At 42.8% G+C, this 20725-nt stretch overlaps 1 protein-coding gene across 1 annotated transcript in view; it reads left to right on the forward strand.

Annotated features, from left to right (window-relative positions):
- Nucleotides 1-12878, forward strand: part of MYOM1 (myomesin 1) — a 150125-nt gene extending 137247 nt beyond the window's left edge. The window contains exons 33-37 of the mRNA XM_058277490.2: nt 2510-2673; nt 4799-4835; nt 5072-5094; nt 8192-8247; nt 12104-12878. Of these exons, the coding sequence (XP_058133473.1) occupies nt 2510-2673; nt 4799-4835; nt 5072-5094; nt 8192-8247; nt 12104-12397 (574 nt within the window). The 3' untranslated portion in view covers nt 12398-12878. The remainder of the gene's footprint in view (nt 1-2509; nt 2674-4798; nt 4836-5071; nt 5095-8191; nt 8248-12103) is intronic.
- Nucleotides 12879-20725: the final 7847 nt, after the last annotated feature.

Here is a 20725-nt window from a genome sequence, read left to right on the forward strand (position 1 = left end):
GGTCAAGGAGGCCCGGGGTTTGAACCACGGACCTCCCATATGGTAGACGGACGCCCTAACCACTGGGCCAAAGTCCGTTTCCCTAAATAAATCTTAAAAAAAAAAAAAAAAAAGAGCTACTAGTTTAAAAAAATTAGAACCCTGAAAATTTGTTTTGAGGAAATTGTATTTACAAGGCCTAAACTTCTTAAGTTACTTGATCTAGTCCACTCAGTGAGTTTTGTGTGCCTATGAGAGATTTGGGAATCAAAGGATTGTCTTCACTGTCTTTATGTAGGTATGTGGTATAATGGGGAAAAAATCCTTGAAATGGGTTTTAGTTTAACTTTGCTTCTATCATCCATGTTATAAAGTAAATAACTTAATGTTATAAATCCCAGTTTTCTCTCATATGAAATAGTAGCAATGCCTACTCTATCTCAAAAGATGGATGGATCTAATGTGATAATGAAATGATGGTGTTTTTGTAAACTCTGAAGCACTTATAGATGTAAGGCACTACTATGATGTACGCTAGGAATTAGAGGATTAAGACACATCTATTATTGCCGTCCTTCTATATATCTTTTTTTTCTTATTTCTCCCCTCTTCCCCCCCCAACACCAGTTGTCTGTTCTCAGTGTCTATTTGCTGCGTCGTCTTTGTCCACTTCTGTTGTTGTCAGTGGCACGGGAATCTGTGTTTCTTTTTGTTGTGTCATCTTGTTGTGTCAGCTCTCCATGTGTGTGGCACCATTCCTGGGCAGGCTGAACTTTCTTTTGCGCTGGGCCGCTGTCCTTACCGGGCGCACTCCTTGCACATGGGGCTCCCCTACGTGGGGGACACCCCTGCATGGCAGGGCACTCCTTGCGCGCATCAGCACTGCACATGGGCCAGCTCCACGCGGGTCAAGGAGGCCCGGGGTTTGAACCACGGACCTCCCATGTGGTAGATGGACGCCCTAACCACTGGGCCAAGTCCGCCGCCTCCTATTGCTGTCCTTCTAATACTCAAAGACATCTATATTGCTCAGGCTAACATCTATAGGATATGAATGGGTTCCAATACCTGCCATTTTATGGCATTTCAATTTTTAATATCTTTTAAAGAATGTGCTGCTATAAGAAAAATGCCAATTATTTATTTGAAATCTAAAAAAGTCTTTGGTGGAGAATTTTGTTTTCCTATGTTTTGTTTCCCTTATAATTTTATCAGGAGTTTTTTTAACACACGACTATAATAATGTCATTTTGTGTACTACCTATTTTTTTTAATTTCCTCACATTTTTATGCACTCTTCATAAAGTATCTTTTAACATCATTCAGAATACATCCACCTATCTTTTTCTTATTTCATCTATGACAGCAGCATTTCTAGACCCTCATCACAAAGCAAGGGTTATATTTCCCTTTTATTCTCTTGTAGAGAATACAATGCATGCTCTTGACTTGCTCATGACCTGCTATAGACTACAAAGAAACTCACATCCAGAGAAAATGAACATGCCCCAAGCATTTTGGCAGCAACTCTGCTTCGTGTTTACTCTTGGCACTATTTTCTAGTGCACATTTATAGATGTTTTAAATAGACCTGTAATGATGCATGTAAATAGATGTCCGGCATAGATGAAACTCAAGTATGGTTTGGACCAGCTTGTAAAATCTGATTTATACCCACAGGTCATCTATATGAAATATGCAGTAAAAAAAAAAATATATATATATATATATATATATATATATAAATATATATATATATATATATATATATATATAAATATATATATATATATGGAGTTTGGTCTTTTAGTTTTAAAGATAGCCCCAGTCCCAAGCAAAAACAAAGATAATTAATATCCCTGAGAAGTATGGGTGTTGCTGTCTGTTGTAGCCCTAGACTGCTATTTAGAATTATATGTTCAGGCTATCAAAGTCCTCCCCCTTCCTGCCTGGGCCTTGGAACCTAAATTCTGTGTTTCGAGTCAATAATTTCCTTGAAGCACAGTAATAACATAGGTGAATCCCATGTTATTTAAAAGCATATAAAACTTTATAGTAAGACCTTCAAGAAAATACCAAGTAGGGAAGCAAACTTGGCTAAATGGACAGAGCATCCACTTACCACATGGGGAGGTCCACAGTTTAAACCCAGGGCCTCCATGACCCGTGTGCAGCTGGCCTATGCACAGTGCTGATGTGCGCAAGGAGTGCCGTGCCACGCAGGGGTCTCCCCCGCATAGGGGAGCCCCATGTGCAAGGAGTGCGCCCCGTAAGGAGAGCCACCCAGCGCAAACAGAGAGCTGATGCAGCAGGATGACGCAACAAAAAGAGACTCAGATTCCCGGTGCCACTGACAAGAATGGAAGCAGATACACAAGAACACATATCGAATGGACACAGAGAACAGACAACTGGGGTGGGGGGGGAAGGGGAAAGAAATAAATAAAAAATAAATCTTAAAAAAGAAAAGACCAAGTAAAGGTTGCTTTGGGTGAAAGCAAACTAATGATGTTTTCTTTGATTCTAACAGTGGAGCTGCAGTTAAATACTCAGATAGAGTCAAGAGTGGGGTCACTGGGGAGCAGATTTGGTTACAAATCAATGAGCCAACTCCCAATGACAAAGGGAAATATATAATGGAGCTCTTTGATGGCCAAACTGGACACCAGAAGATGGTGGATCTTTCTGGACAAGGTGAGCAGATATTCTGTAGGTTAGAACTTACTGTAGATCTATGGGCCCTTTAAAGAAAAAAAGGATGAAAAGAGGTCATTACACTTATCTTTTGAAAGATCAGTGGTGATTTTTGATAAAGAAGTTTTGATTCAGTGCTAGTGGCAAAAGCCAGCATTCAGCAGGTGGAAAATCTGTGAATAGTAGTGGAAACATAAGCCTGCACTGCTATTTCAAGAAGATGTTCATAAAGATGAGGAGTTAATTTACAATCACGTAAGGAAGAATGGACCCTGATAAAAGTACATTTTTTAAATAGTGATTGAAATTCAAACATGTTCATAGAGTCCAAGAAATCAGTTAGTTGGAAGGACTGATGGTACGAGTGCAGGAGAATCATTGATATGTCAAAGTTCTGAAGAATAGGAAGGCTTGACATCACGAGCAGAGGTGAGAGACTTTGGAAAGGAGCAGGGATACATCTTCAGAAACTAGACGGAAGTAAATATGAAACAGCAGAGACAAATATTAAGAACAGAAGAAAGTTTGAGAAATTGGATACTGATGGTCCCAGATTTCTTAGTCATCTGCTGAGAGAATGGGGGGTTTTGGAAAGAATACAGAAAAGGAGAAAAAAGGAATGAGAGATATGGACAACAGGTTTCCATGTAAGAGCAAAGACAGACGATGATGCACAGCCATTAATGTTAAAAAACAAAAATATACCATTTCTATCCTCCCATAGTACCATCTGCTTCATCTTATTCATTCTTAGAGAAATAAAATAGTCTATATTAAATTATCAAGGTAGGCTATGAAAACTTTTTCCTCCACTTCTTCAAAAATTAAAATATAATCTAACTATGCAATCACTCAGGTTTTTAATTCTCAGAGAGGATTAAATATATTCATAATATATTCATACTTGAATGTGGTTGTTTGAGCCTCACCCCCACCCGCCCCTTAGGACTGGAAGGACTCACTGAACGAGCTCGGCAGTGAGTGGGAGTCACCTTCTCCAAGGCAGCACCGCCTTCTAGGCCGCACTTTGCCTGAGTCACATCCTACAATGACGGGGAACTTCTGCAGTCCATCTGACCATTCAAAACACAACTGCAAAAGGGAAATAAATTTTTAAAAAAGTATTCTTACTCTCTGCTCCACCAAAGCTTATGGAACTACCCCTCACTCAACCCTTAAGTAGGAGGCTATGGGTTGTCTTGCCAGTTGGTACCGCCATCAGAGGCAGGTGGCCGAGCTCTGCACGATCTCTTTCTCGGTGGGGTGTGGGGAGAAAGAGGACTCCTGCACACTCAGCCTGCTTTAGCCATGCTAGTCCACCCCCTCGTGCAACAGATGACAAAAAACAAAAACCAGAGTTTCAGCCCGACTTCATGCTTACTTTTCTCATCTGTAAAATGGGAGGGGAGGGAGGTTAGTATTATCAAAGAATTTCCTAGACTTAAAATATTACAATTCCTAGACCCAGAGGATCTTAAAGATGAGTGAGAGCAATTTCAAAATGAAGCTGCCATTTTTCTTGAAGTTTTCAGTCAAAGCAACTTATTCTGCTGGCTAAGCAAACACAAATTTTTAGAACTATATTGTTCTCATTTCCTCGTCTCACTTGTCTTTTATCTCATCTCCATCATAGCATAAGAAACATTGCTTCAGGCAAGAATCAGCAGGCGCTGTGATTACAGTAGCTCATTGTACTCTTTTACCCAAATATCCAGGCCAGACGACACAACAGGAAAACATTTAACTTGTTTGGCTAGAAGGCCATGACATCTGGGATAATTTAATAAGAGAAAAGCTTTTTTGATCAGGAGGCTTATTAGACAACTAACTTTTATTTGAAGCAGACTTTTATTTCCAATTTTCTTTCTGTTGTACCTTTCTGTTTGAAGACATAAAGGTTTCTCACTGACTTAAAAATGTCTAAAACCTATGACTTCCTATTTTCTACCCAGAAAGTTTTTGCTTCTCTTGTGAAGTTGCAGCATGAACACACAGACACAATCTTATTCAAAGGAGGCTTAGTCTGGTCTGGACTGCTGACTTCTCATGTTGTGAATTTCAATTGGCCCCTGTGTGTTGTCAATTCTGTGTGAGAATATTCTAACTTTTCTTTTTTCTTTTAAAGCATATGACGAAGCCTTTGCCGAATTCCAGAGGTTAAAGTAAGTTTTTTTCCTAGCAAATGCCACTTAAGTGTACAAATTTCTCTGACAGTTTGTGAACTGTTCTCTGGTCTTGTGTGGTAGAAAGAGTCTTTTATTTCGCAAGTGCAGTAAAGGCAATACTTCCACTGTAAGACTTAGCAGTAAAATGTTTCTGAGGCAATAAAATGCAGTCCTAGTTAACCACTTTGAATCAACACTAAAGTAAAATTCTTTGTTTGTTTTCTCAATCACAGACAAGCTGCTATTGCAGAGAAAAGTAAGTAAATCCCTTTCATAACTTTGGTTTTGCTATTGTGACTGCAAGATAGAGGAGAGTGAAAGTGGTTTTCCTTTTCTTTCTTTCTTTTCTTATTTTTTAAATCTTAGGTGCTCTGCATATGTTTTCATTTTAGTTCCTTGAGAAGAAATGTCTGAAAAGAAGGTTTCGGGTTACATTATAAGAATGTCATACAGCTTTTGATTTAAACTACCACCCAGACATCTGAAAAATCTCTTGGCTGGTGATCACACAATACATTGTTAATTACTCACAGGCAGAATGTGTCAGAACCTTTTACACACATTGAAGAAAAGAAAAATCAAGAAACACTGTAACTTGTCCCACAACAGATGCTCCCACATGTTCCCAAGAACCGGTGAAAGGGAAAAGATGCTGAGTCAGGCTTTTATTACTTGTACTTAACTAGACACAGTCTAGGTGAACAAACACCAAACTGTCCAGTCTGAGTCCCAGAGGCATACTCCTAACTTCCACCTCCCTTCATCCTCCCAGCTGTTGGTTTCACAAGTCGAGATGTTTAGAACAGTATTATATGACCCCACAAGTCACTGGCTACTCTATCAGAGTAATTCCGTCTCTTCCTTAATATGGGAGCCAGAATTTGAAAATCATTGCATCCTAAAGTTGCCTAGTCAATCCTGAGTTGGAATTGAAAGGAGGAGGAGGAGTGGGAAGCAGGAAGTCACCCTTCCACTTCCCATAGAATGGAGCCTTGAACTTCTCTTTTTTTAAAGATTTATTTTTATTTATTTCTCTCCCCCCTTCCCCGGCCCGTTGTCTGCTCTTTTGTGTCCATTCGCTGTGTGTTCTTCTGTGTCTGCTTGTATTCTCGTCAGGCGGCACAGGAATCTGCGTCTCTTTTTTGTGGCATCATCTTGCTGCATCAGCTCTCCGAGTGTGCAGCGCTGCTCCTGGGCGGGCTGCACTTTTTGCGTGGGGTGGCTCTCCTTACGGGGCACACTTCTTGTGCGTGGGGCTCCCCTATGTGGGGGACACCCCTGCATGGCATTCCTTGCATGGGGCAGCACTGTGCGTGGGCCAGCTCGCCACAGGGGCCAGGAGGCCCTGGGTTCAAACCCTGGACCTCCTATATGGTAGGTGGACACTCAATCAGTTGAGCCACATCCACTTTCCAGAGCCTTGAACTTCCAACTTACACTGTTTTCATCCGTCCCCTCCCTTCTCCTTCCCAGTCTCAGGTCATGCCTTGAGTTTGGGATGCTGCTGGGCATGGTAAATGGGGTCGATGCCAGTACCAGGTGTGGGCTGTGGGGGTGAAGGTGAGTTCAGGAGAGGACCAGAGCAAGAGGGCGGCTGCCCCTGTCCTGTGAGCAGTGTGTCCCTCAAGCCCAGCCAGGTCCACAAGCAGCTGGACAGCCTCTTTCGCGAGTCCTAATGTCTTGTGTGGTCGAAGAACTGACACATGCTCCAGACTAGGAACTCTTTCCTGAGATCTCAGTTTAAAGCCTCAGGACACCTTAGCCATCCTGTAGCTCAGTGTTTTGCAGCTTTCATATGCCATGAGACACTTAATTCAAACAAAAAGTTCCACAAAGTTCCAATATATAAAACAAGTTAGAGTAGAGTCACTTTTCATGGAAGGCAGGGTGTAGCCCTGGGCCCCTGACTCAGTACCCGCTCCTCACGGGAATCCCATGGGCACTGTAGAACAGAGTTTGGGGACTTGACATTCACAGATCTAAGGCCACCCCTCACTTGACGGATAAGGAGACAGAGTCCTACACAGGGAAGTATTTTGCCTAATATCACACAGCCAAGGGCACAGAGAACCACATTACAGGCTCTGCTCACATATAGTGTAAAGGGCTCAGCAGGGGATGCCATCAGGTATCATTCAAAGCTCTGGCCTGACTCAGTGGAGAAGTAGAAACGAGTGTTGGGAAGAGCAAATGAACTGAAAATTAGGCCTAAAAATGAGAGTGGTGGCCACTGAGTGAGCACCAGAGAGGATGCCCTTGGGTGACCTTCAAGAAGGCATGCAGTTAGTTAGGGGAGTAAGGCCTGGATTGCAGCACCCCATCTCCTACCTTGTCCCCTTGTATACTGAACAGCCATAGATGGCCTCCTGGGATAGCACCACCAAGAACTACCGAGGTCCTGGGAGCCTATTGCTGTAGTGGAAGATAAAGGGGAGCTGTGCAGTGAAGGCCTAAAGACAGCCCAAGTCTGCCAGAGCTTCCAGATCTCCCCTTGCAAACAACCCTTTGATTAGGCAGCCCTTATAATCCTAGGGAAACCCATCAAAGAAGCCAAGTGTGGCTTGGACCCTGTCCATAGAGCTCTGCTTTGCCTCCTTGAGCTCAGTTTCACTAAGCTCCAGAATGTCCAGGGCTGAAAAGAGCCATGAATGGGGAGCAGATGTGGCTCAAGCAATTGGGCTCCCACCTACCAGGGTCCAGGGTTTGATGCCCAGGGCCTCCTGGTGAAGGCATGCTGGCCCATGTGGCCAGCTGACCCATATGGAGTGCTGGCCTGCTTGGAGTACCGGCCCATGCAGGAGTGCTGGCCCACACAGAGAGCTGGAACAGCACGATGACTCAACAAAAAGAGACACAGAGGAGAGAGAATACGAGATGCAGCAGATCAGGGAGCTGAGGTGGTACAAGAGAATGATCAGCTCTCTCCCATTCTGGAAGGTCCCAGGATTAGTTCCCGGAGCTGCCTAATGAGACTACAAGCAGACACAGAAGAACACACAGCGAATGGACACAGAGAGCAGACAATGGAGGGAGAGGGGAGAAATAATTAATTAATTAAAACAATAAAGTATAAAAACACTTAAAAAAAAAAAAAGAGCCATGAAAATAATAGAGCAGGTCTTTATACGATATAGGGATCTCAAATGGATATTTGAGGTTTCAAACACAGACCTTCCCCAGCCCCCATATGCATGTGATATGTGTGAAGGATTAACATCCAAAATCACTGCATCCTTATTTGCATGTTGAAAACAGGTACCTAAATTGGAAAACTAGTTACCTTGGGGAGGTTTTGTTATGGTATTACTGACCCTCCTAAGTTCAGGCTTAATCAGAAATGCCTTTGCTTGCAGATCGTGCCCGCGTGCTGGGCGGCCTCCCAGATGTGGTCACCATCCAGGAAGGGAAGGTGAGTATGGGGCGCTCCTGCCCAGGCTTCTTCCCTCCGGGAGAGGTTCCAGGGTCCCAGACTTCGTTCCTTCCTTAAAGGTGCACACAGCATCCCACCATCTCCCTCTTCTTCCATGGCTGTTTGTATTTGATATCAGGATAAGCCAATTCCAGGTTAAAAGCTCAGTATCCCAGTCATCTTCATGTTCTGTAGGTCAAGCATCAGGGTGTTCCCACTCAGCCACTCTGTCTCTTGTGGACATATGTAGACTACTATGTGTCTTTCCATTGCTACCCTTTAAAATCACGAGAAGCTGAAAATGTTTGACAATAATTATGTGGCAAATATAACTGAAAGAAGCAAACTCTAACACATAGTGAAAATAGATTGCACTATTAAATACCTCATCGTTGAAGAGGAACATGCAGCTCAGTGTGTTTCAGCAGGCTCTATTTCTGCTGAAAACTGATTTCTTTCCATTTGGTTTTAAACTGGGATTTCCTGGCTCCCTAATAATCCCTCAGGAAGGCAATGGATATAATTTCTAACCTGGGTTCACTTTTTTCATTCCTAAACAAGTTTAATATACCAGACATAGAGATATGAGTATTTGCAGGGGAACAAAACCTTTGCCCACCGCAAAAGGGTAATGAAGAAATACAATGGGTAAGTAGAACTAGGGTAATAAAACAAGGCATATCTAAATGCTTTAATGAGATGTAGCTGCCATTTGTCATGGGTACAAAATATGACCACAGTTGACTATAAGATTAACCATTGCAGGGTTGTTTTTGTTTTTAAAGTCCCTTTTCCAATACCCAACTCATTGGATCAAAGTGAGAATTAAGAGAGAATGTACATGGGAGCACTTTGCAAACTCTCTCACCTGAATTATGGATAATGGCTTTCCAAGATGCTGAAGTTTTTGGGAGTGTTTTTTAAATATACGTATTTTTTATTACAAAACAATCATGCATAATGTACAGAATTTCCTACATTCCCCATTCACCAACACCTTACATTGATAAGGAATATTTGTTACAGATTATGAAAGAACATCATCAAACTATTACCACTAACTATAGTCCGTAGAGTACATTTGGAATATTTTTCCATACACCCTATTATGAACACCATATATTAGTATTGTACATTTGTTATTCAAGAGAGAACACGCTCATATTTGTACTGCTAACCACAGTCCATCTTCAACCACATGGTTCACGTGTTGTGCAGTCCCAGTACAGTCCATCCAAGAACACTCAGGGGCTCTCACTTTCATCCCAGAGCTGTGTAGTCATTGCCTCAGTAAATTTTTACATGTTTTCCTTAGTCCAAAAGAAAAAATTCCATACCCCCCTATTGACCCTTAGCCTTGATACAGTATGTTCTTTGACATTGATACAAAAATATTAAAATATTGCTATTAACTATAGTCCATCAGTTACACTAACTGTATTTTTCCCATGCATCACTATATTCTTACCACCTTGTAATAGTGACGTACATTTATTCTAGTCCGTGAAGAACGTTCTTATATTTGTACTATTAACTACAATCCTTATCCACCTCCAGGTTCACTATGTTATTTAGTCTCTAGACTATTCTCTAGCTTTCTTTCAACTGACATTTATATCCCTAGACTACCGCTTTCAGTCACAATTCCATTTAGAAACACTTCCATTAACCACTTAATACGTTCAGGAGCCGTGTTATACTTACTATAATGTGTTACCATCAACTCTACCCACTTTCACACTTTTACAGTCAAGCTAATTTAAAATTCTATATACACTAAGCATCAGTACCCCTCCTCTGCCCTCATGCTATCTTCCAGTAACCTATATGCTAGGTTTTACCTCCATGTGTTTATTAACAATATTTAGTTCATATTAACGAGACCATACAATATTTGTCCTTTTGTGTTTTATTTCACTCAGCATAATATCCTCAAGGTTCATCCATGTTATAATATGTGTCTGTTTGGGAGTGTTTTGTTTGGCTTTATTAAAAGTTTCGGTCCCCAGTTAATTATAGCTCCTGAAACCATATACCTGGGCTGCTTGGGTAAGATTAACTGCCACAGTTTAACTCATATATATATACATATATTACTAAAATGTATTATAGAAAAATTCAGTGTGAATTCCTTATGGAAGGAGAACAAATGTCTTAATTTACCTGATTTTAAATTACATTTCTACAAAGGCATTACCAAGTGATCTTATAAGACCCATTAGAAGGATATACTTTTCCCAGCATACTGTGATCCCTAGTCCTTTTCCTTGTAATTTCTAGATTTTAGTAAGAAAAAATGAAATAAGAGAATTTAAAATGTAAAGTAATTTCAACATTATTCACTATCAGGGAAATGCAAATTAAAACCACAGTGTTATATCATGAAACACATATCAGAGTGGCAAAAAGAAAATGTAGTAACAACAACAAATGCAGAGAAATTCAATCACTTGTGCATTCCTGGTGGAGCTGTAAAATCAAGAGGTATAGCCGCAGTGGGAAACAATTTGGCATTTTCTTAAAAAAAAAAAAGAAACATGCAATTATCATATGGCCCAGAAATTGCCCTCCTCAGCATTTATCCCAGAGAAACGAAAACTTCGGTTGACATGAAAACCTGTCCACGAATGTTCAGAGTAGCTGTATATATAATAGCTCAAAATGGGGACAGCCCAGATGTCTCTCAATGGGTACCTCCAGACCACGGCATGTATCAATAAAAAGGAGCAAGCTCGCAATACACAGAAACTTGGATGAATCTCCAAGGAATTATGCTGAGTGACAAAAGGCAATCCCAAAGGTTATATTCTGCAGGGTCCCATTTATATAACATTTTCAAAGGGACAGAATTTTAGAAATGGAGGACAGATACGTGGTTGCAGGGGCTAGAACAGAGAGCGGCCAGTGAGGAAAGGGAAAGTGAGCTTGACTGTAAAAGGGCAGCACAAGGGGTCCTTGCAGCAAGGAAGATGTTCTGTGTTTTGACTGTGGTGGTGGATACACAAACCAACACAGGTGATAAAATATTACAGAATTAAACACACATGCCCACACACTAATGAGAACGAGTAAAACTGGGGAAATCCAAATAAGATCAGTGGATTATGTCAATGTCAGCATGCTGGTTGTGATATGATACCATACTTTTGCCAAATGATTCCATTGGGAAAAACTGGAAAAAGGCTACACAGTATTTCTCTCCCTTATTTCTTACATCTGCACGTATCTCACTAAAATTCTCGGTTAAAAAGTACAATAAATAAAACTGTAGGCCTAATATCAGTCTTTTAGAAGAGGGTCTTGGCACAACGGGCAATATTTCCTCTAGGATACATTTTGGTAGAGCACTTTTGCAGCTGCGACAGATGGGATGGGAATGGCGGAGGGAAGTAAAATGAGGAAGATGGAATTTGAAAATGAGTTATATTATCTGAAGCAGCTGCTGGGACTCTGCTGTAGGGCTCAGGTGCAGATGAAAAGCAAAAGTGAGCAGGTGTTGAGCGTGACAACGAGATTCCTTTACTGAGACAGAGTCCAAAACGCCACATTAGAGAAAATGGCATCTTACATGTTTACAAAAGAGAAAGCGGAGATGGGAATAGACGTAAACGGCTCTGTGTTTTTGATGATGAGCATTCCAGAAACCAGAAAGCCCGTGCCCTGAAGAAACCTATTGGGATTGGATTTCAAATTTTAACTTTTACAGGTGCATAAAAGTAAACCACCTTAAACCTAGGCCTGGGGTATTTCTATTTCTCCTTCCTCCCATTACGCCAAACCTCCAGAAAGGTTCTGGAAAGTGGAGCCTAATGCCGTCTGGTAAGTCGCCTCTGCCCCCATGTCACCTGTCCCGCAGGCCCTTAATCTCACCTGCACCGTGTGGGGCGACCCTCCTCCCGAGGTTTCCTGGCTGAAGAACGAGAAGTCTCTGGCCTCCGACGACCACTGCAACCTCAAGTTCGAGGGCGGGAAGACCGTCTACTTCACCATCACGGGGGTGAGCTCGGCCGACTCGGGCAAATACAGCCTGGTGGTGAAAAACAAGTACGGCACGGAGACCAGCGACCTCACCGTCAGCGTGTTCATCCCGGAGGAGGAGGCGCGGAAGGCCCCGGCCGAGCTGCAGAAGGGGGACAAGAAGGCCAAGTGACCGTGGCCCGGGGTGTGCGGGGGGCGCGCTGCGGCCTGCGGGGCCGGCGGCCGGGGAGGAGAGGGCTTGGGCTGGCTTTGCGGGGTTGGGGGGGAGTTGTCTCATCTTTTACTCACATGAGAAAGGGCACCGACTAATGACGTTTGAGTAGTTTTCCTTTATCTGCAAATGATGTGTTAAGAAAATCCTGTTGGTGGCACACATGTTAGGATACCCTTTTAAGGAAAAGACCCAGAATGAAGGCTGAGTGAGGTTGAACCGAGGTCAGAGAGCAGAAGTAGGTGCTGTGGAGCAGAGTTTGGATCTGGGCTGGACTGTACCAGTAAATGCCCGTGCATTGTAATCATGCAAGGAGACAAGTGGTGAAGCCAGCCAGCATATTTTGTGTGTTGTGACGATACTGATGTGCTTTTCTACTGGCGGTCTTGTCGTCTGCAGCCCCCTCAGTATTAATAAACAGTTTGCACACCTTTCCTCTTCACCACCTGTGTGTAGGTGTGTTTTAATTTCAAAGTGTTTGAATACACAAAAAGAACATCCCAGAACCAGAAGCACTGCATAAAGGACACCCATCCTACGTTAGTAAATAGGAATATAGTGTAAATAGACATGAACGGAGGTGAGCGTGTAGGATTAAGTGGCAACCGTAAAGTTGTATACAGCATTCACATAGGGCTTATTACCTCACAGAAATACTATTTTCATAGTGATATATATGACATTTATATTTATTGGTAAGATGCTTTTGACTCAAAAGTTAAATGCTGAAGAGGTAGTTTTGCCAATGCAAGTTGAGAAAAAGTCTTAACCTTTCCCCTTTTTCCTTCAAAATCTGCAACCCTCTGCTTTTGTTCTAATTTTCTCCTCGATCAGTCAGGAAGATAAGGATTCTTTCAGAAGAAGCCAAGTTCACAGCCCTCTAAGAAACAGTTTCCAAGAGGACAATGATGTTTCAACTGTTGTCAGGATTACCTGGGCAGTGTCCTATTGTTCCTCTCAGTCTAAGATACGAAAGAAATTCTCGCTCAAGGGGGACTTAAGATCTGACCAGCAGTTGTAGGAAGTCAACCTGTTTTCTCCTCAATTCTATACATGGCCTTATGATGGTAACTTCTATAACAACCACTTCGCAACATTGATAAATATCCTGTCCTTGCAAAATTAGTGATGACTTAAACTTTTTCTTTAAGTCAGAAATAAAAGTTTGAAAAATTCTCTAGTTGGCCTGTGAAGTTGCATGCTGACTACTACAAGTTACTGCATGTTTCAGTTGTATTTCATAAAGTCAACTCATCTCATGTGCAGAGGGAGTTTTGCCTTGTGACTGCCTGTGGCTGCATGCCACTTTATCAGTGGCATGAGAAAGGGCTGCAGATACTCAAACTCTTTGACACTGGTCACCTGACTATATGCACTAACCAGGTTATCCTACCCTCACAAAGAGAAATAAGCCCACAGGAATGGAGAGAAGGAAGAAAGGAAGGACAGTAAAAGGAAGAAAGTAAAAGAAAAGTTTCAAGGCACAACGACACATTTGCCAATTTGTAAAACTAGAGCAGTCATTTACTAGACACTAGTAGAAACAAAGTGATCTATTAACCTAGCATGACTTGTAACATATAAGAAAGAATAAATATTCAGTAAATAAAAGGTTTCTATGCAGCCCTGGCCGAATATGTATGTATGGCTGCTGCTGTGAAGTTTAACAGAAATTCCTGTACCATATCACCAGCTAAAAGCAGTTTCATTGCACATCGTTTGGAAGGTAACATGCTGAGAACACCATGTGGCAACACTGCGCAGATACCCACATACATTTACCCTTGAAAATGCACAGCATGAGAAAGAAAGGTCACCGGTGAAATAGTGCTTTGCCCATCTGGCACCTTCTTTGGCGTCAGTGCACGAAGTCCATTCCCCAGTGGCGGTCTGCGGCCTCACGCCTCCTGCGTCCCAGCGCCGCCAGGGACGGGTTCTTTCAGCAGACGCCGCACTAAGTCACACGTGCCCTCTGCCCACGTCCACTGATTCAGGTCAACAAGTTCCTGCCTTTGCAGTCTCCAGATTCAAATCAAAGTTATAAATAACACAGAGACCATACTTGGGGAACTTCTTTCCCAGTGCTACCAGGAGCAGTTATCTCGTTAAAGCAGTACAAATGCTGTACGCCAGTGCACAGGAGAGGAGAGACGCTTTGTGCTCTTTTACAAAAACGAAAATAACCCCAAAGCCACCAAGGGGTCTCGTTTTAATGCTTAGCTTTGGCTGTAGCCAGGAAGATACTCTGTTGCCCGTGGGGCTTGGGTTGAGAAGGGTGCTTTAGTGAGTTTGTGGTGGAACTGGCCAGGGGCCAAGGGCGGGGCTGGTTCTGGTGTTTGGCGGTGCAGTTGGGTGGCCTCCACTGCATTTCCCTCAATACTCCCCACAGCACCTCTTCCAATTTAAGTTCCTTTGGATTAAAGCAAAGCCTTGATGGCATGATGGGATAAGCCAGCTGAGGTCAGTTAGGGTGTGAAACTGCTGGCATGTCCATCTGTTAGCATACCTTACAGTGACGCCAAGGCCATTGTTGAGACACCCGGAGTGACTGTGTGATATGCCAATTAAGAAACACCGATAATTCGGTGTGGGGTGTCTGGTGCTAGATGGACAATAAAAGTCGCTGAAGAACGTGCATCTAAGTGCATCTAAGCTCAGGGAAGTGCTGGCTGCTGCACCTGCCCTCCGTGCGGGGCTCCGAGAGGGGCCACTCTGCAGAACAGCCTTAGGAGGCACTGTCTGCCTCCCCCGCCCACCACCTCACAAGCACACACACCCACGCACACCGCTGGAGGAAGGTGGAAATTGCAAGGGGAGTTTTGCCCCTTCCTTCCTCCTGCTGAGGATGGGGTGTGGGGCAAGAGCCTCCCGTTTACAGTTTAGAGAAGACAGGCACCCTCTCTTTACAAAGCCAGGCCTGGCTTTCTGAGGGTTGCCAGTTCACTTGGCTAGTTCAGTGCCTGGTGCCACTGCTGTGACATTGAACTTGGGGACCGAGAGAGGTAAATGAGTTCCCTGAGGCCCAAGTGGACCCTGTGCAGGGTGCTGGACTGGAGCAGTCTTGCAGTTCTCTCTCTCCTCTGCAAGAGGTCTCCAAGAAAAGGGCTGCAGCGCGGACACTGCAGGGAAGCCCTGGAAAGAAGGAAGTCAAGGGAGCAAATGTAGCTCAAGTGGTTGAGCACTTGCTTGCCATGCATGAGGTTCAATTCCCGGTACCTACTAAAAAAAAAAATCAAGCATGGGCAGAGCGCCTATGCCCGTAAGACTCTCTAAAGAATCCCTAAAATAATAAATAAATCTTTTTAAAAATAAATAAAAAGAATCCCTAATGTGCCCCCTCAAAGCCCCCAGAGCAGAGGCCCCAGCATGGAAAAGGCGTGTGAGAGCAGAACCCACCACCCCATCCCCCATTCCGATTCACTACGGCCCGAACTGGTGAAGAAGACAAAGACTTTGAATCTGATGAAAATGAAATTTCAACACAGTGTGTTCTAAATTCTGAAACTGTGTGAAAGCTTATGAAATCAAACTGTGCGATTGCTGCAATGCCTGCTACCCAGCAGACAGGGAATTGATGGGATGCGGTTGGTGACAGTGAGAGAAATAACTTTTGCCTTCATAGCTCTGTAATCTGAGACTTCTCAATAAAATAGTTACAAGAATTATTTCAGCCATTATAATGGAACAAACTAAATTAGCTACTCATTATGTGATAGCTTAGGGAAAAAGCTGCTATTTCTACAGGGGAAAATACAACTGAAACTATAGATCCATTAATTCAATAATGCTGAAGGTATTTTCTAAAAATTTATGAGTCTGTGACCTGTTAAATGTGAGCTTTTAGTGCACAGAAGATCATATTGATACACAGAAAATACTGCTCAGGGTTTAGTTTTACAAAATTAATATTCAATAAACTAAAGGGACAAATTTTAAAAACTTAGATCTTTTAAAATCTTTGAAGTTGAGCTTTAAACTCTTATTTTTTCCATTTTAAAGCATAGCCATTTAAAAATGATTTTAAGGTGTTTTTTTGTTTTTGTTAGTTTTTTTAGGAGGTGCTGGGAACCTCCTAAGATGACCTCATACCTGTAAAGCACATGCTCAACCACTGAACTACACCTACTCCACTTAAGGTGCTTTTCATACATAATTAAATTCCCTTTAACTTGTTAAACTGTATTTTTAATTTAATATATTTGCTTTCCATTTTAAGTACTACTCTTATCTGGCAACAAACAAAAACCTTCCCAGGGCTTAAATAATATTATCTACTAAACGAAGTGTACAAAATATGGAAAACCTTGGTTTTTCCTAAGTGTTCTTAGATCGTATATAAACTTAGACTTCCGCACAAAATCACAATCAAGAGAACATTTTATATCATAATCACAAAGTTCAGCTGCTAATGGTCCAAATTCTGTAAAACATTACAAGTATATTATAATCAAATAGGTAAAGACTCCATAATGCAAAAACACTAACTTTACTTTTATGTAGAGCCTAGGGCCTGAGATTGAAATTTTAATAGCCCTGCCAGAACAAGAGAAGTAGATTCAGATGGTTCAAGGTGGGGAGCTGGTATCAAGATCCCTCTACAAAACTGGGGTGCACAAAAGGTTATTTAGCCAAAAAAAAAAGGGGATAATAAAAATATCACCACCTGACTTGGAGATGCTACCTGGAAGCTTGTCATCTGCCTGGAGGTGGTTTTCGGTGGGGAAAAAAAAAATGGATTCCTCAAGCCAGTTCTACTTGCTGGTAGGGTCCAAACTTATAGCACCAGATGGTATAGGAATCCTAAACCAATAATTCCCAAGAAAATGGTAAATGTCAGGGGACCCAGAGAATCAAATGTAAAACAATGGTATGGAGGAATTCTATTAATACTTCGTCACAAAGGTTTACTGTTTTGGGAATGGTCCTCCCAACAAAAACAACTAAAAAAATTAAGTGAAATACGTGATTTAAAAAACTGGTTTTGAACAGTGGAAAACAGCAGTGCAGGACTGTGAGCCCTGGGAGAAAGAGGAAAAGTAATGAGAGGCTTAAAAGTGCTGCAGCTTATTTCCTGGAGGAAATTTTCAGACTGCAGTTCAGCCAGGGGGAACCCAAATGAACCTGCCAATCTTGTTCAGGAGATAGAGACCAAAGTTCAAAAAGGCTCAGGAGGCTAGAATTTACAGAAAAGAGTACTTGGAGAAGGGAATTGCACTCTGGAGAGCTACAGAGGGACCTTTGGCTGAGTCCTGTTCTGAGTATGCATGGGGAAAGAGCACTGGAAAGTAGTAAGCCAAACAATTTCTGGAGATCACACAGGGTTGAGAATAGTTCTCATTTCCACCAACCGCAATGAAAAGACTTTGTAACACGTGGAGCATTGGTGGAGTCCTCAGAAGTTTCTCACCTTAGTAGTGGGGCTAAATTAGTCCTAGATTAAAAGCTGCTTTGGGTGCTCCCTAACAAATCCTAAAAGCAAGCCATGAAAAGATGAGATATCTGCAATAGCTTAATGATGAACCAAGTACAAAACAATTTAAATGAGAACCTTCTCAATAATGTAAAAATCACAATGGCTAGCATCCAATCAAGAATTACCAGGCAGGGGAGCAGATGTAGCTCAAGTGGTTGCATGCCTGTTTCCCATGTATAAGGTCCCATGTTCGGTCCCCCAGTACCCCTAAAAACTAAAAAAAACAAGCAGACAAATGGAAAAACCAGCTGGGGAGCTGGTATAGCTCAGTGGTTGCATGCTGTCTTCACACATATGAGGTCCCAGGGTCAATCTCTGGTCCTGGCACCTAAAAAAAGAAATTAACAGGCATATAAAGAAGCAGGCAAATATGAACACCAGGGGAAAACACATAAATAAAACAAACCTGGAAATGAAAGATGATAGAATTAGCAGAGAAGGACCTTAAAACATGATAGCTATATTCCATATGTTCCAGAAGCCAGAGGAAAGATTGACTATTTTAAGTAGAGACACAAGCATACCAAGGCACATCATAATGAAACTGCTGAAAAACATTGATCAAGAGACGATCTTAAAAACATACAGAAGAACATAAGTGAGAATAGTACAAGTAATGAAAGTAAAAATAAAACTACCTAGAATTCTTTATCTACTGAAAACATCATTCAGAAATTAAGACTGGGGAGTGGGTGCAGCTCAGTGGTTGAGCACCTGCTTCCCATGTAAGAGGTCCTGCCTTCAGTGCTCAATGTCTCTTAAAAAAAAATTAAGATGAAATCATGGCATTTTCTCCCACTAAAGCTGAAAGCCACCACTAGCAGAACTGCACTGTAAGAATTATTAAAGGAAGTTCTTCAGACGGAGGGAAAATAATATCAGACAGAAATTTTTATCAATAAAGAATGAAGACCGGAAGAACTGGGAGACTGTGGGTATATATGGAATACATTTTGTTTTCCTTTGTAACCTCTTCTTGCTCCTGATAGCCTGTGACCAGGGGCACGCTGACCCTGCCTCATATCCAGGGCCTGCACCCCCTCAGCATCCACCTTGGCCAGTGGATTCTCAGGCCTCAGTGCTCCACATTCAGAGCCAGTCCCATCCAAGGTTCTGCACAGGAACAAATGTGGGCCCCTGCCGCTGACGGCACTTTCCATCCCTCCATCCCTGCAGTCTCAGGAAGCCCAACTCTGCCTAGGCCGGGCCACTTAGGAGGCCCTTGCCTCTTGGTAGACCAAGTGAGAATAGGGCAGTGGAGATGATGCCCAGATTAAAAAGGAGGTGAGATGGACAGGGTTTGGGTGTGGACTGGAGAGAGGTTGGAGGAGAGGGAATTGCCCAGGAGGACTCATCTACCTACAGGCTTGAAAAATGGGATGGATGGCGGCATCCCCTGAATGGGGAGCAGACCAGAGACAGAAGAGGTGGCATTATGGCACAATCATAAGTTTACTAAAAACTTTAGATAAGACATGATTGCTCTCAAAAGAAGTCAGCTCTAAGAAGCCCTGACTGTAAGAGGAAGCAATATGAGATATGTGATCAGAAAGCAGTAGAGGGAAGCAGACTTAGCCCAGTGGTTAGGGTGTCCGCCTGCCACATGGGAGGTCCGCGGTTCAAACCCCCGGCCTCCTTGACCCGTGTGGAGCTGGCCCATGCGCAGTGCTGATGCGCGCAAGGAGTGCCCTGCCACGCAGGGGTGTCCTACGTGTAGGGGAGCCCCATGTGCAAGGAGTGCGCCCCGTAAGGAAAGCTGCCCAGCGCCAAAGAAAGTGCAGCCTGCCCAGGATTGGTGCTGCACACACGGAGAGCTGACACAAGATGACGCAACAAAAAGAAACACAGATTCCCGTGCTACTGACAACAATGGAAGTGGACAAAGAAGAACACGCAGCAAATACACACAGAGAACAGACAACTGGGGTGGGGGGGAGAGAAATAAATAAATGAATCTTTAAAAAAAAAAAAGAAAGCAGTAGAAGGGGAGTGGATGTAACTCAAGTGGTTGAACACCTGCTTCCCATGTAGGAGGTCCTGGGTTCAATCCCCAGTGCTTCCTTAAAAAAAAAAATCAGTGTTTAAATGATGACTGGGTTTGAACCCTAAGAACAAATATAAGAGAAAATGTGAGGAAAAGTACTGAGAAATCTGAATACAGGGCTGATTTTTATATTATATGTGAGAAAAAAAAATGCCCGCTCATCATGGTGGTGCATTAATAAGTCTACATTAAGACAGTAAATCCTTTATGCTAGAGATATTAAAGTCTCGTTCTCTCAGGCATAGGGTGGAGAATTTTCTTTAGGCTTTGGCAGTTACAGTGACCCTTCCTGGGGCCCTGTAACCTATTAGGTACACATGAATATCGTATTGTTATTGGCACAAACTGTATGTTCTGGTTACCTCCACGTACCCACGCCTATCACCTGGGAAAATGATTCATGGGTAAATGCTGCTGCTCTGCTCGCCAAGAGCTTGTTCTAAGCCGGGAGAATGGTGCCACGATGGAAGCCACATGGGCGGGACAAGTACAAGCAAAGAGTTTCCTTTCTGAGACCAGGAGATGTGCCCAGGAATCGTTTAGCTTCTTATTCTATTGATTTTATTTTGATTTCCCTGGGTTGTGCTTAGTTATCTAAACACATTCTCCCTCCTGAGTATACCCAGTAGCTGAGCAGGGAAGGCCCCTCCTAGTCAGTCTCCACTCCAGCTGCAGCACATAGAGTGACCCCGTCCACCTCCCTTCCCTTCTCTGCTTTACAACTTCATCTTCCAGGTGGAAAGAGAGAACTCAACAGGCACCAGGGCCCTCC

This window comes from Dasypus novemcinctus, chromosome 16, assembly GCF_030445035.2.
Source record: "Dasypus novemcinctus isolate mDasNov1 chromosome 16, mDasNov1.1.hap2, whole genome shotgun sequence".
Lineage (NCBI taxonomy): Eukaryota > Metazoa > Chordata > Mammalia > Cingulata > Dasypodidae > Dasypus > Dasypus novemcinctus.